This window comes from Papaver somniferum, chromosome 3 (assembly GCF_003573695.1).
Source record: "Papaver somniferum cultivar HN1 chromosome 3, ASM357369v1, whole genome shotgun sequence".
NCBI classification, from domain to species: domain Eukaryota; kingdom Viridiplantae; phylum Streptophyta; class Magnoliopsida; order Ranunculales; family Papaveraceae; genus Papaver; species Papaver somniferum.
In genome coordinates, this window is record NC_039360.1 from 197,957,242 (window position 1) to 197,970,325 (window position 13,084).

The 13,084-nt window shown below is 36.2% G+C and overlaps 1 protein-coding gene across 2 annotated transcripts; it reads right to left on the bottom strand.

Moving 5' to 3' along the window:
• Nucleotides 1–302: 302 nt before the first annotated feature.
• LOC113358389 (E4 SUMO-protein ligase PIAL2-like) lies at nt 303–11,188 on the bottom strand. 2 transcript variants are annotated; one of them, XM_026601940.1, is made up of 17 exons: nt 10,859–11,188; nt 9,275–9,347; nt 8,604–8,669; nt 7,277–7,342; nt 7,085–7,167; nt 6,144–6,195; nt 5,977–6,045; nt 5,817–5,884; nt 5,675–5,723; nt 5,468–5,552; nt 5,277–5,378; nt 4,117–4,168; nt 3,039–3,090; nt 2,665–2,781; nt 1,971–2,586; nt 1,740–1,849; nt 303–1,600 (listed from the first exon to the last, which is right to left on the bottom strand). In XM_026601940.1, exons 1-17 carry the CDS (start codon nt 11,068–11,070, stop codon nt 851–853), a joined length of 2,622 nt encoding a protein of 873 aa, XP_026457725.1. In that variant the 5' UTR covers nt 11,071–11,188; the 3' UTR covers nt 303–850. The 2 variants fall into 2 exon arrangements, with proteins under 2 accessions (XP_026457725.1, XP_026457726.1); XM_026601941.1 differs by having other exon boundaries at nt 303–1,588; nt 5,672–5,723.
• Between the last annotated feature and the right edge of the window lie 1,896 nt (nt 11,189–13,084).

Here is a 13,084-nt window from a genome sequence, read left to right on the forward strand (position 1 = left end):
ATGAACTTTGATTTTCTTAGGTTTTTGTATGGAGTTCATTTTAGGTTTTATACGGAGTTCATTTCTAGAATGAACTCTGGTTTTTTTAGGTTTTATATGGAGTTTCATTTCTGGAATGAGCTCTGGTTTTCTTAGGTTTTTAAATGGAGTTCATTTCTGGTATGAACTCTGTTTTTTAGGTGATTTCTGAAAAAATAAGTAGAAATTAATAGGAATTCATTTTAACAAATAAACTGCTACAAAAAATAAGTAGAAATAACACGGAACGGCACTTTTGTTCTTTTAATATTTTTAAATAATTATGGAACAAATAGTAAAGACGTTTTTTCAAAAGACTAAACAGACACGGACCCACCTAAAAAAGGACCAAACAATTATTTTCCCACAAGTACAATTGCTGGGGTTATAATCAAAACTTTACGATTTTGGTTTCTAAATATTATTTTTTTATGTATAATCGGGCTAGATTAAATTCCTACCAACCTAAACAACCAGCAGTGTTTGATAATACCTATTCATCACTTAGGCTCTCACAATTACCTAAGCACAATCTATAACCAGAAAATGCAGACCGGAAACTAGGATGAACCAGTCACCTTAATTACCCTAGGTTTAAAAGAACTTGGGTCACCTTTACCATCAACAAAAAGTTCACTTTATACAACAAGAGCCCCTCAATCTGAAACCTATTCGCAAAACAACTATAATTAACTCTACAAAAAAGGAGGGATTTTAACCTACTATCTACAGACAACAAAAGATTATACCTACTTCTACTCTACGTTAGGCAATTTAACTCTACTCTATTTGGAACATAATTAAAGGGATAATGCCAATGCCCTATCTTCTGTCATTCGACATAATTCAGCGGTTGATGAACTGCAGATTGAGCTGCTAGGATAGGTGGTGGTGGTCTGGCAGGTTGAACTCCTTGAGTTGGCTGTATAACGTACTGGGCGGGAAAAACCCGACCAGCCAAACTTCCCCTCATTCGTCTCATGGGGTGGCCTTGCTCTTGTAAGAACTCCACCAAGTCTTCTGTTCTGGAAACAGATTGCACCACTCCTGCTGCAGTCCCTCTTGTACGTTGCTCACCAACATTTGAACCCATTCTAGCTGGTCCCAATTGAACCGGTGTAACTGGTGGTACTCTTGCCATGCTGGAAGCTTGTTGAGCAGCAACAGCAAGACGAGATTGCATGCTCGGTGAGCTTTCCAACACGTGTTGGCTGTTACTGCCTTGTAAACCTCGTCGAATGTTGGGTTGAGGGATATGAGAGGATGGTACCATTGTGCTAAATGGCGGTGTTGTGGATCGAGGGGAACTTTGGTATGCGGACTGTTGACGCTGTAAGAAATTATTAGGAGTTCCAATAATTGGAGGCTGTGATGTGGATAGCGGAACCTGTTGATTTGTAAAATGAGAAGTAAATGGTCCCATATACATGTTAGGAAGTTGTGTGGATTGTGAAACTGTGATGTTCGAATTATGTAGGTGATGAGAATTTGGTACTTGTGTGGTTGCAGGAAGGCCAACAATTTGCTGGGATGAGAAGCTCAGAACGTTTATATTATTCTGGGATGAGTTCTGCACATGCAACTGATGTAAAAACTTAAGAAGAAGAAGAAAGAAATGAAGGAACAGGTTGGGAAACGAGACAGCAGAAAGAAAAGACCACGCAGCATATTAATTTAACACAAGTAATCTGGCAATTGTTGTGCAGAGAAATAAACCAAACCTGTCTGAGCAAATGAGGCTGCATTGCAGTTGAAGCCGTACCAGAAGATTGGGGATGATTCATAGAAGACCTAGCACTAAACTGTTGTTGCATTTCTGTCACATTTCCACCTGTGTTAAAGCCAATTGGTACCCAAGAAAAAGAAGTATCAGAAACAATGGAAGTGTTCAGCATCTCAAGATTCGAACTTCGATGTCAAATTTAGAAAATTGCATGCAGGAAGTGCCTGACCTGCTATCAGTATTCTAGCAACATTTCTGGTTAATGCTGACCCAACACCAGCCTGGACAGCTGGATTTCCAATTGGAGAAGGTTGAAACCGTGTACTAGTTGGTGTTGAAAATTGATCTTGACACATAGATACACTGCTATCTCGAGACGATCCACCACGGGAAACCCCACTTAGTTGATCAAGCGTTAGAGCAACAATATCTCTTGGCACATTTGACATCATAGAATCGGCAGGAGGATCAGACACACCAGTAGACATTCCAAAAGAGTTAGAACAGGCTGAGAGAATTCCCGCCCAGATATCACCTACTGGAGGCGCAGTGTCCTGAACCTGATGAGTACCGTTAACTTCCAAAGGTGGAGTCGCATTCGTGGAAGTAAGTGCAAAACTTTGAAGAATCTCTGGGGCAGGTTTTCTATCTTCCATGTCCCAAGTATCCCGAGGATCCATAGTGTCCATTACTCCTGTTGTAAGGTCCACAATATTACCCGCACCCTTAGAAGATTCAGACTCCTCTGACATATCTTGCTGGCACCTGTTTTCATTGACAGGTTGAAAAGATCCATCTGTTGAGATGATAACTTCAGTAACACCGTCTCCTACTTCTCTCAGGACCTGAGCAATAAACATGATTATTTAAGTTCGAAAGAGAACGACATCCAAAGAAACATACACGCATATGAAACCATATACCTTTGCCATGAATTGATCGATCCGTATATCAGTGTAGCAAACAGATTGACTACATTGAGGACAGCGCCAAGATGGCCGTCTTAAGTTTATCTCAACAAAGTTGTCATAATCAAAACACTGCAGAATGCACGGAGAAACCCATACAATAAGAACAAAAATACTGCGCAGTTCAAGTTCAGCCACAAAGATTATAATATGCCCAAAGGAAAAGTGATAAACAATAAAAATGAGTTTAAACTTAAAAGGGTTTCCTACGCCTAAGGGATGAAGCCTGTTGGAGATTCAACAATAACTGTAATCTCAAGTGCTTGACCACAAAAAATCAATCTATAAGGCAACTACACTGATGGCACAGAAGATCTTTAAATTCTCACCTGGTGATGTTTGCAAAGGTGTCCTTTAACTGGAGTTTTAATGTGCTTTAAGCTGAGAAGCAATGCATAGGTAATGCAAGAAAATTAGCTCAGCTCATCAAAAGGAAGCATGTATTGGAGCATTTTCAATCGAAATAAGAGAGTAATACGTTGTTATGATATATACAGCTAATACTAAACCCAAATGATAATTGTTTCGCAAATTGCACACATACAGAAGAAATATACTACATTGAACAATTTATGCAGCTTCTAATTAAACTAAAACACTCTATTTAAAGCGGGTATCGCTAAGAACGTCAGGTTATTTTCAACAGCAAAATGAATTGGCTTTTTTTGTTACTTTCAGGGCACAGTCCTCCTAAGCTTGCAGCAACTATGATGGCAAGCTCAAACCCTTAGGCTTGCAGTGTGTATGATCTTCCAAAGGAGGTTTGTAGCTTGTTAATTAGTTGCCATTTGAGCCAAAAGAAAAAGAAAAAAAAAGATTTAACTGTCTTAAGCACATTTGAACTCTTCCATCTGCTATTTAGCTCTTTTCTTCCTTCATTCTCATTTTCTACTAATCGGATATATATTCCAGTTCTAATTACAAAGAACGCTGGCAAACAACTCTTGAAGGAGTAGCACGAAGGACACTCTAAAATACTACCTCCGTTTTTAAAAAAGAGATACTATCACTTTTTCATTTTAGCCTAACAATAGGCCAAATAGAAAAAGTGATAGCATCTCTTTTATAAAAACGGAGGGAGTACAATATAGACACTACATTTCAGAAGATTGAAGGAAGAGTTTCTTATTGCTTACAGAGAAGCATATGTGCTACCCTTCTAATAGTCACATTTTGCATTTTTTGGGTGTACTTCAATTGCTATAAATGCCAAACAAGAGCATAATATTCATCGTAAGTGTGATCAACAGCTTCCATAACTCAAACACAATATTTATTCAAGTTGACAACTTTCCTCAAATTAACCAATAAGATATATACATGTGCAAAATGGAAAACTGGTCTATCAAGGTGGAAGACAGTTAGAACGAAATGCACCAAATAATACTCAAGAGAATGAAAGCATACCTTATCGGGCAGTTGATTGATATTCGTGATGACCCCTCAATTATATCCGTGTCTATCATAAGAACAAAGACGAATATTACTTCTGCAATTGGCTGTCCAACTTAAGAATAAGCTACGAAAATGCATATCAACACACCAATGCATAAACTTCACGTCAAATTAAATGAGAATAAGGTTATCGAAGATTAAAAAACAGATACAACCATGTCATACTTCAAAGCAATCACCCCATGGATTTCCCATCATTACCATATTTAAGGAGCCTCGAAGAAGGTGACTCGCTTGGACAGCTGGCTAAGGAATAGCCAAATTATATGGATAGTAGTAAACTTACAAAATGAAATAACATATTCTCAATGCCATGAAAACAGGGTTTCTCTTGGAAGGAAAATATAAGTTTTTATTTTTCTTCTTAAAACATGTACGATTTAATTTCATTATTACCAAAAATATACGTTTTTCTTTGTTGGAGAAAAAATATTTCTGGATTGAATGTAAAATCATTTTTCGTTAGTTTTTTCCTATTTTATAGAAACTAATAAAAATATATCTAAATCAAATTTGTTCTTTGCTTGTAGAAACCATATGTGTCAGCTTCTCAATGGTTAAAAAAAGAGGCAGACTAATAAAACCGAGAATGTGAAAATTATTCTATGCTCAAGGGCAATTTAGGAAATAACATTTCTTTTAAAAATAAAATTTGCTGTAGACCAACCATTTACAGTCTAGGTGAAATTTTCGAACTTTGATGCAAAAATAACAGTTTAATAATATTTTGTTAACTTGTAGACTGGGATACAAGTTAACAAGACCCTTATTAAATTGGGCCCATAATCAATCGATTTAAAGGTTACATAAGGCCTTCAAATCATAAACCTCACCCCTTCAAACTACATGAGAAGTTGCAAATTTATAGAATTCATAAAGCAGTACAAGATTTGGTAAATCAACTAGGACATGGTTTCCAATTGGGCAAAATAATCCTCTAGTTTGATGTCAATTTTGTTTATATGTTCTATTAGACAGGAAATCCTAAACTGTTATATTTTGCTTATCCATGCAAACTGTGATAGAGATTTTATTCGGTAATTAAACATATGGTATAAACTCCAGTTCTTTTCAGAAATGACTAACAGAATGATTTGGTCCTTACAGTATACCTGAATTATGTGCAGCTATAAGAGGTCTGGCATAATCTTGCAGTACTGGAACCTCTGAGGATGACATTACACTCATGACCACTACTGCCACAAAATAATCGCCTGCAAAATAGTTAATTCGTTCACTCAATAAGACAAGTTTCACACAAGAAAGTCAACATGGAGAGACCCGGAATCTGATATGAGCAGACCATTGAAAGGCCCAATCGCTTGTAGCAAGTTTGTTCCATATCTAAGCATTGAAGTAACATTTGTTGGAAACTGAGGTCCATTGTCCTGATTACGTTAAGGCATGCAAAGTAAACAAAGGACTGGGTCAGATTTCGTACAGACAACTATTACCAATAATTCTAGGAAAAAAAGGAACATCAGAAAACCAGAGAAACTAGGCAAACCACCATTGACATATTAGTTCTTCCATCAACACCTCTTCCATTCAACAGAAAGCTACATAAGAATGAAGGGATGTTTAGGATATATGTAGAAGACATTAACTCTATGGAGTTGAAGAGCAATGAGAAACAAAAAAAAAAAACTTACTTTACTAGAGGAGGACTAACGATGCAAGAAGATGTCTCTGTGTTATCCATTCGAGCTACAAATAAGTGCTGTAAGGGGTGCAAAAAGGAGTAAGCTGTGCAAACATTTCTACATATAGTAGTGAGAGAGGTAGAGCAACTCAAACTCAATTGATGCTTACTAGTTTCTCATGCTCAGTCATCAATTTCTTTGGGATATCAAAATCAGTTCCATAAGCCCCATAGCCAGGCTACAGAAAAGACATAATGCTTCATGGATATATACATAAAGTAAGAAAGAAAATAACAGATACTTTTTATTACAGAAATGCCCAAACTATCAGCAAACCTTGATTTCAAGAGAAGCAAGAATGTGGCCCATCTTCATTCGCGGATAATATCTGTAAAGAAAATGAAAGAAAACAAGGGAAAAAAACATATTATGCTACATTCACGTAACATATCATCCTCATAAATGAGTACAACCATATGAAGTACAAACCTAAAATACTACATTAGATCAACAACTCGTTCGACCAAAGAAAAGATTGTTAATTTTGGCTTGTGCTTTGCATCTAGCCGATTATATAACATGATAATTTAACATCCAATATAACAAGGAACCCAAACAATTATAAAAAAAGGATGACAAAATAGGCAGAGACATGTAGGAACACCATTCCAGAAGCTGAAAAAGGAAGACATGGCAACAAGAACGTAAGTGTTGTCTTCCCAAGGTAAAAATCTTTACCCTTTACATTTAACATTTAAGAAAAACAAATGAAATCTTTTTCCTTCACAAAGTAAAAAAAAAAGAGAGTCAGTTTTCTATAAATGTTGGTAATAAGAATTAAAGATATCAAACTTGAATGTATGCATAATACTCGTCTAAACACTAACCTTTTGAATGTTAGAAGTCTATAATATGCTGACTACAGATGGTGTTTAGTTTACTCTGGTTTGTATTTTGGGTTTCTTGTTTGCCTATAATATAGGAAGTACTCTTGCATAGTGGACAAAAGCTTCCATGGTACTCTAGCCTCAACACTCTGAATTGCAAATCCAAGTACAACACTTGGTGTCACTGACCTTGACGTGCTACCAAATTAATGGTAGTTCTTCAGTGTTTGCAATACCAGAGACAATATTAAAAGTGCCTTCTTTGGAGAGAAAAACAACACAAAAACCTTTTTAACTGGAATGAGTAACAAGATAACTTGGAACTCATTAGAGAAGCATCGCTTCTGCTAAAGTTTTGGATGACAAAACAGAGCATAAAACAGTTCATACCTGGACATAATTTTGGAAATCATAAGAGAAGCATTGCTTGATTCAGGTTGGATACTCTCAGTACTATAAAAGAGGCTTCCTAGCTAAAATTCAGAAAAATTCTACTGTTAGAAACATCTGAACAGCACCATGAACCAACCGGAAAAAGTTTAGCCTAAATGAAATTTAGAAACTTTGAGAACAATGAATAACCTCATTTGTGAGCTTAAGAAGTTCATCTGCATCCCTGACTGTAAACCATCCACTTTTACAAGCGCCCTACCATTGCAAACAGTAGCAATGAGCAATCACAATCTTTATGTATACTTGCATAAGAATGGTTTGAAATAAGATATATGTTTGGCTCAACCAGGAGACTTAAGAAAATTCTGGACAGCAGTGAATATGAAAATTTTAAAGTCTCATAATTAGCAATTCAGCAGTAATGGACAGTCCACCACAGACTCGGGGTGCTGAAGTCTGATCTGAGACACAAACTGACGTGTAACTAGCTAATGATTGGCCAGACTATGGAATTTCAATTCATTTAACTATTAACAGAATTTTTCTCATGATGAATTGCTCCATATCTCCACTTTCTTTAATGTGGCTGAATAAGTCACCTAAGTCATTTATGTCTCTCGTGTGCACTTTCTTATGAAATCCCCATTAGGTCACACTATTATTTACTATTACCTGCAGATAATGTAACAGTTAAATACTTTCAAAGACAAATATTCTGGAAACATAATGTGGTTTGTATCCAACACTTAAAATATGTGCGGCGTACACTTAATCTTGTATGTGTCATTTACATTAGATCTCAATCTCTCAATCGACATAGTAAATCGGGATGGCTTTTGTGTGCTATCTATGTTCGAATTTTTTATTTTTTATTCATTTAACCAACCAACTGATGAGCCTTTGTGTGCCATGTTAAATGGCATGGGTTAAACCTGGTGAATGTAACATTTAATGGCACATACATACATACATATAAATAAAAGTAACCAGAATTGAAGATTATTAACAAAAAAAAAAAAATAACAATACATAAACAAAGAAGAAGAAGTATCCCCTAGAATGATGCAACAATCAAAAATGCAAAACGCCTTATTTATCCTGACATCGAACAACTAACGTGAATATGAGTAATTTGTATGACCAGAGATTCTGTTTGTGCATCTTGTGTTTCTTATGTAAGGTTTACATCAAGGTGATAATCCAAAGATAAGGGTTCACCTGAATCTACAAGTTAATTACATCACCCCTTGAGTCGTTAGATCATGACCATGCAGGCCCAGAGGAGTTGTTCTAGTAAAATCATGTCAAATCTGAAGTGGCATAAGATGGGAATTTGATGCACCCAAATGGATTCACAGCTTTAACAGCTTTAGTTATAGCCTCCTCATCATAGGAAACTTAATTTCATGCAACTCCATCCTTCCGTCGACATTAAATCAATAAACTCTTACTAACACGACAAATAGAGTTGAAATAATTACAAACGGAAGTATGAGCACCAGCATGCAAGAAATACCTTGACGGATATCATCAGCAACATTATTGCTGCTTGAAGGCTGTTGTCACTTTTATGTTGGTACACCTAAATAATACAATTAAAGGTATCATAAGAATGTTATAAAAAGATAATGATACAAAATGAGAAAAGATACATTCCAAGTAAATGAGAAATCAATAATAGCCCGCCGAGAGTAACGATTTCATACAGACTTCCAAAAATATCAAGATGAAATAGGTTTTTTCTTCAATGATATATAAGCTTTCAAATAGACCAATATTCTACCAGAGCCATATTCTATATGTCAATGCTAAGCAGAGATGGAACGCATGTACCTATAGAAGTAGTGACTAGCAATGTAGCAAAATATAGTATGAACAGAATTTTGTCTACGCTTCATTTTACCAAGGATATAGACAAGTCAAGTGAATATTAATAATGTCAAGTACTCAACATAACTTACTTTCTCAAAATAATACCAGCAATATGTTACATATACTGATTCCTTTATCTACATGTGCTCGATTACTTCATGCATATGCACAAAAGCATAACTGATAATAATTCATGCTAAAACTGAACATGGAAATACCGCATCAGATCTTACTTACGACCCATTTATGTGTCATGCTGTACAGTTATCAAACACAAAGATCAATTAAAAAGGTAAGCAAGTAGATTGTGGTTACTTGTTTAAACAGCATAGGCATTTCAGAGGCTCTGGGTGAAATCTCGCTGTTGGCAACTGCATAATCAATACCTCTGCATTTGTCAAAACATACCTTGTCAACTAAAGGAGGGAGAATGAAAACCACAAGAATATTTGTGCAGTTTATTTCCTGCTATGACAGAACTACCTATTAAGCAGCAAAAAGGACAACAAATAAAATGAAAAAGATACAGGTGAAAAAACTTTGTTTCATCCTGGAAGGATTCCTTTACCATAATCATAATACAAGTGCCAACATATTGTCAGCCGACACAATCAATTCCCCAAGTGCCCAGGAAAAAACTCAGTGTTCTTGCATCGCTGAAGCTAATACTAGTCTTAACCTTTTTAGACAACAAAGATAAACAAAGTTGACATTTTCCGACAGTTGCTTATTTAAACACCAAGTGGTTTACTTTGTTTTACGTTGTCAAGGGTATACTAAGGTGAGGATGTGAAAACGGTCTTCAATGAAACAATTCTTGGTATCTTTTCAACCAAAGGAAATTTCATTTGGAGCATTCTCCCTTTTGCGGTTTGATGGGAAATATGGAATGAGAGAAACCAAAGAATGTTCCAAGAAAATGTGACAGAGATGAATACTCAACAGATTATAAATGAAGTGAAGGCTAGCATACCATACTGGTCGCACCCTTCTCGCACATTGGAGGGCATCAGGTTTGAAGATCTCACGGTTAAATGGAAGGAAATAGTGCGGTGAGTGTTTTGTATTGCTTTTGTAACTATAGGGCTTCAGACTTGTTTGTTCCTTCTCAAATCATCCAAGAGTATGGACAGTAATTCTTTTATTCTTTTATATAACATATAAGTATCATTTTGTTGATCAAAAATAAAAAAAGAGTTCCAAGTTAACAAACTTGTACCGGGACTATCTGTAATTTCTTAAACCGAAACTTCAACTTCTTATTAAGATGGCTTAATAGATGGGATTGGGCAACTAAAGGGAGAAAACATGGAGAACCGATATCGGTCATTCAAGCCTTCAAATAATATTTCACCCTTGTTTGACATCACTCAGCTAAGGCCGAGACACCACATCCTTAACGAAAAAGAATATAAAATACATAAATCCAAATAATTTTGTAACAAGATTCTACCCTTTCCTTAAAATAATCATGCCTTTTTAACCTAATAACAACATCATTCACATATGTTGAAGTAGTAACAATAACAACCTCATTGTTCATTCTCAACCTTATATTAAAGAACAAAAATTTGACCCAAAACGACAGCGAAAATACAAGGGAAAAAAATGAAACTATTGGACCAATGAAGATAGTATATTAAAATCAAAAACCCAAACAAGAAAAAGTAATTGATTATTCACTAAATTAAACACAAAAATAAAAAACTTGAGCGATGAAACCCTAACATGCAGATTCAGGCGTCATTAATGAGCATTTAGCCAAAAATAAGGGTGATTAAGGATATACTTAGGTCATAAATTGTTATCTTAGTTACCATAATAATAACCAGATAAAATAAAAGAATTTGTTCTGATCACTTGAGTAAAAAAAAATGAAGCATAAGAAAGAAGATTAACCTTGCTAAGTAAAGACAGAGACCGCAGAACTCAGCCGGGTTGAAGTTTGTTGCGTCCTGCAAGCATACTTTGAACCGCTCCATCACCATTGCAACACGAAGTAAGTTCAAGGAGGACGCGTCGTGTGGATTCGGATTACTAGTAGTGGTGGTTGGTGCCGGAACCGGAACCGGAAATGGCACCGTGAACTGCTGAGGCATAACCCCAGCCATTCTGTATCTCAATTATGTATATATTTCTCTCTTTGGTATCTCCCCTTCTCTCTCCTGTGGTTTGCTATCTTCTGCGGTTCTCTGTTTCCAGAGTTTTTGAACTTTCTCTTCATCTCTTTTCGCCTACAGAACCGAAATAAATATTTTATTCATCACACTGTTTGCACTGGAAGAAAAATAAAACCGCGCAAGTATTTTTCGTTGGTTATTCGAGACGACGTAAAATAAAACAAGGTTTGCTTTTCAAGTTTATTACGAGAATACTTCCTAGGTACAGTCGTAAATATGCGGGGTTAGTGCCGAATTGAAAGCTCAGTTTAAGTCAAATTTGTTTGTATCTGTATGAATTTTGATTTACTCTGAAACGCATCAGAAGCAATTTACTGATTACAGCTCAGACTATCCATTTTCTGATAATATGATGTGATGTGATGTGATGTTTTTATTTTATTCGTTTCTCGCTTTTTCCATTTTTGAACATCAGAATATTGTGCCAGCTCGAGTCGTCCATTTCGGTCAACAGTTTTTCTTGGCACGGGTCTGCTTTCTTACTTGGGATCAGAAGGAGCATGACCTTTTTGTTTTATTTCGAAGCATGAAGAATGATAAGATACCATTCAAATTTTTTGGTTCTTGGCTAGATCATGCTGATTGCAGGAAAATTATTGTTGAATGCTGGAACAAGATTACCCCAGGATCAAGTGCTTTCTCAATTGTCAGAAAGCTTAAAGACATCAAATTACAAATCAGAGTTTGGAACAAGGAAGTGTATGGAAATATCAAAACCAACATTGAAGAGTGTAAGCAACACTTAACTTGGTTACATACTTACTACTTCAGAACTGACAGAGGACAAGCTCTAACTGATGCAAGAAAGCAACTCAAAAACTGGCATGACATTGAAGAGAAATTCTGAAAAACTAAGAGCAGGGATCAACTCATCAAGATGGGGGATCAAAACACAGGCTACTTCCACAGAGCCACAAAAAGTAGAGCAAAAAGGAATAAAATTAAACAATTCAAATTGAAGAAGGTAGTTGGATCACAGAACAACAAGAGGTAAAAGACTGCTTTACCAACCATTTTTCTCATATGACAACAGCTGAAACTATCAAACCCTCCTCTGAAATAATCAATCTCATCCCCTCAACCATAATTCCTGATGATAATATCACCCTCAACAGAAGACCAGAACCTGAAGAAATTACGGCCATCTTATTCAGTATGGCAAATGACAAAGCCCCAGGTCCAGATGGTTTTCCACCAAACTTCTTTAAAATCAACTGGGATATTATAGGTACTGATATTGTATCAATGGTTCAAAACTTCTTCCTCTCTAGGCACTTGCTAAAAGAGATGAATGCCACCTTCATAGCCCTCATCCCCAAGATTGACAACCCAACTTCCCCTAGCCATTTTAGACCTATCAGCCTCTGTAACACCACCTACAAAATCATCTCCAAACTCTTAGCTCAAAGAATGAAGCCCTTACTAAACAAAATCATATCCCCCTATCAATCAACATTCATTTCTGGGAGGCAAATATCTGACAACATAGCCATTGCTCATGAAATTATACACACCGTGAGATTTAAAAAAGGAAAGAAAAAAAAGTAATTTTGGTACTATGGAAATAAAAATTGATATGGCCAAGGCCTTTGACAGAGTGGACTGGGGTTTTTTGATAACAATCATGAAGAAATTTATCTTTGATGACCTATGGTGCAATAAGATTTATCAATGCATATCAACCACCACATCAGCTGTTCTCATCAATGGTTCTCCTGATAAATTCTTCAAACCCTCTAGAAGACTTAGGCAAGGTGATCCTCTATCTCCCTACCTGTTCTTATTCTGCATGGAATCCCTTTCAAGAACTTTCCTGCATGCTGAGGAGATAGGCCTTATTCATGGAATAAAGATCTGCAAGGCAGCACCCTCTATCAGTCATCTCCTGTTTGCGGATGATTGCATGATCTTCTGCGAGGCAAATAAAATAGAAGCGCAAAATATT

Bases quoted from the DNA above. Each gene is read 5' to 3' on its own strand.
- LOC113358389 (XM_026601940.1), bottom strand. From the start codon at position 11,070: ATGGCTGGGGTTATGCCTCAGCAGTTCACGGTGCCATTTCCGGTTCCG. The intron at 8,670-9,274 runs GTAACCACAATC...TGTATTATTTAG, and splicing joins TGCCTATGCTGTTTAAACAA to GTGTACCAACATAAAAGTGA. The intron at 2,587-2,664 runs GTATATGGTTTC...TTTATTGCTCAG, and splicing joins TCGATCAATTCATGGCAAAG to GTCCTGAGAGAAGTAGGAGA.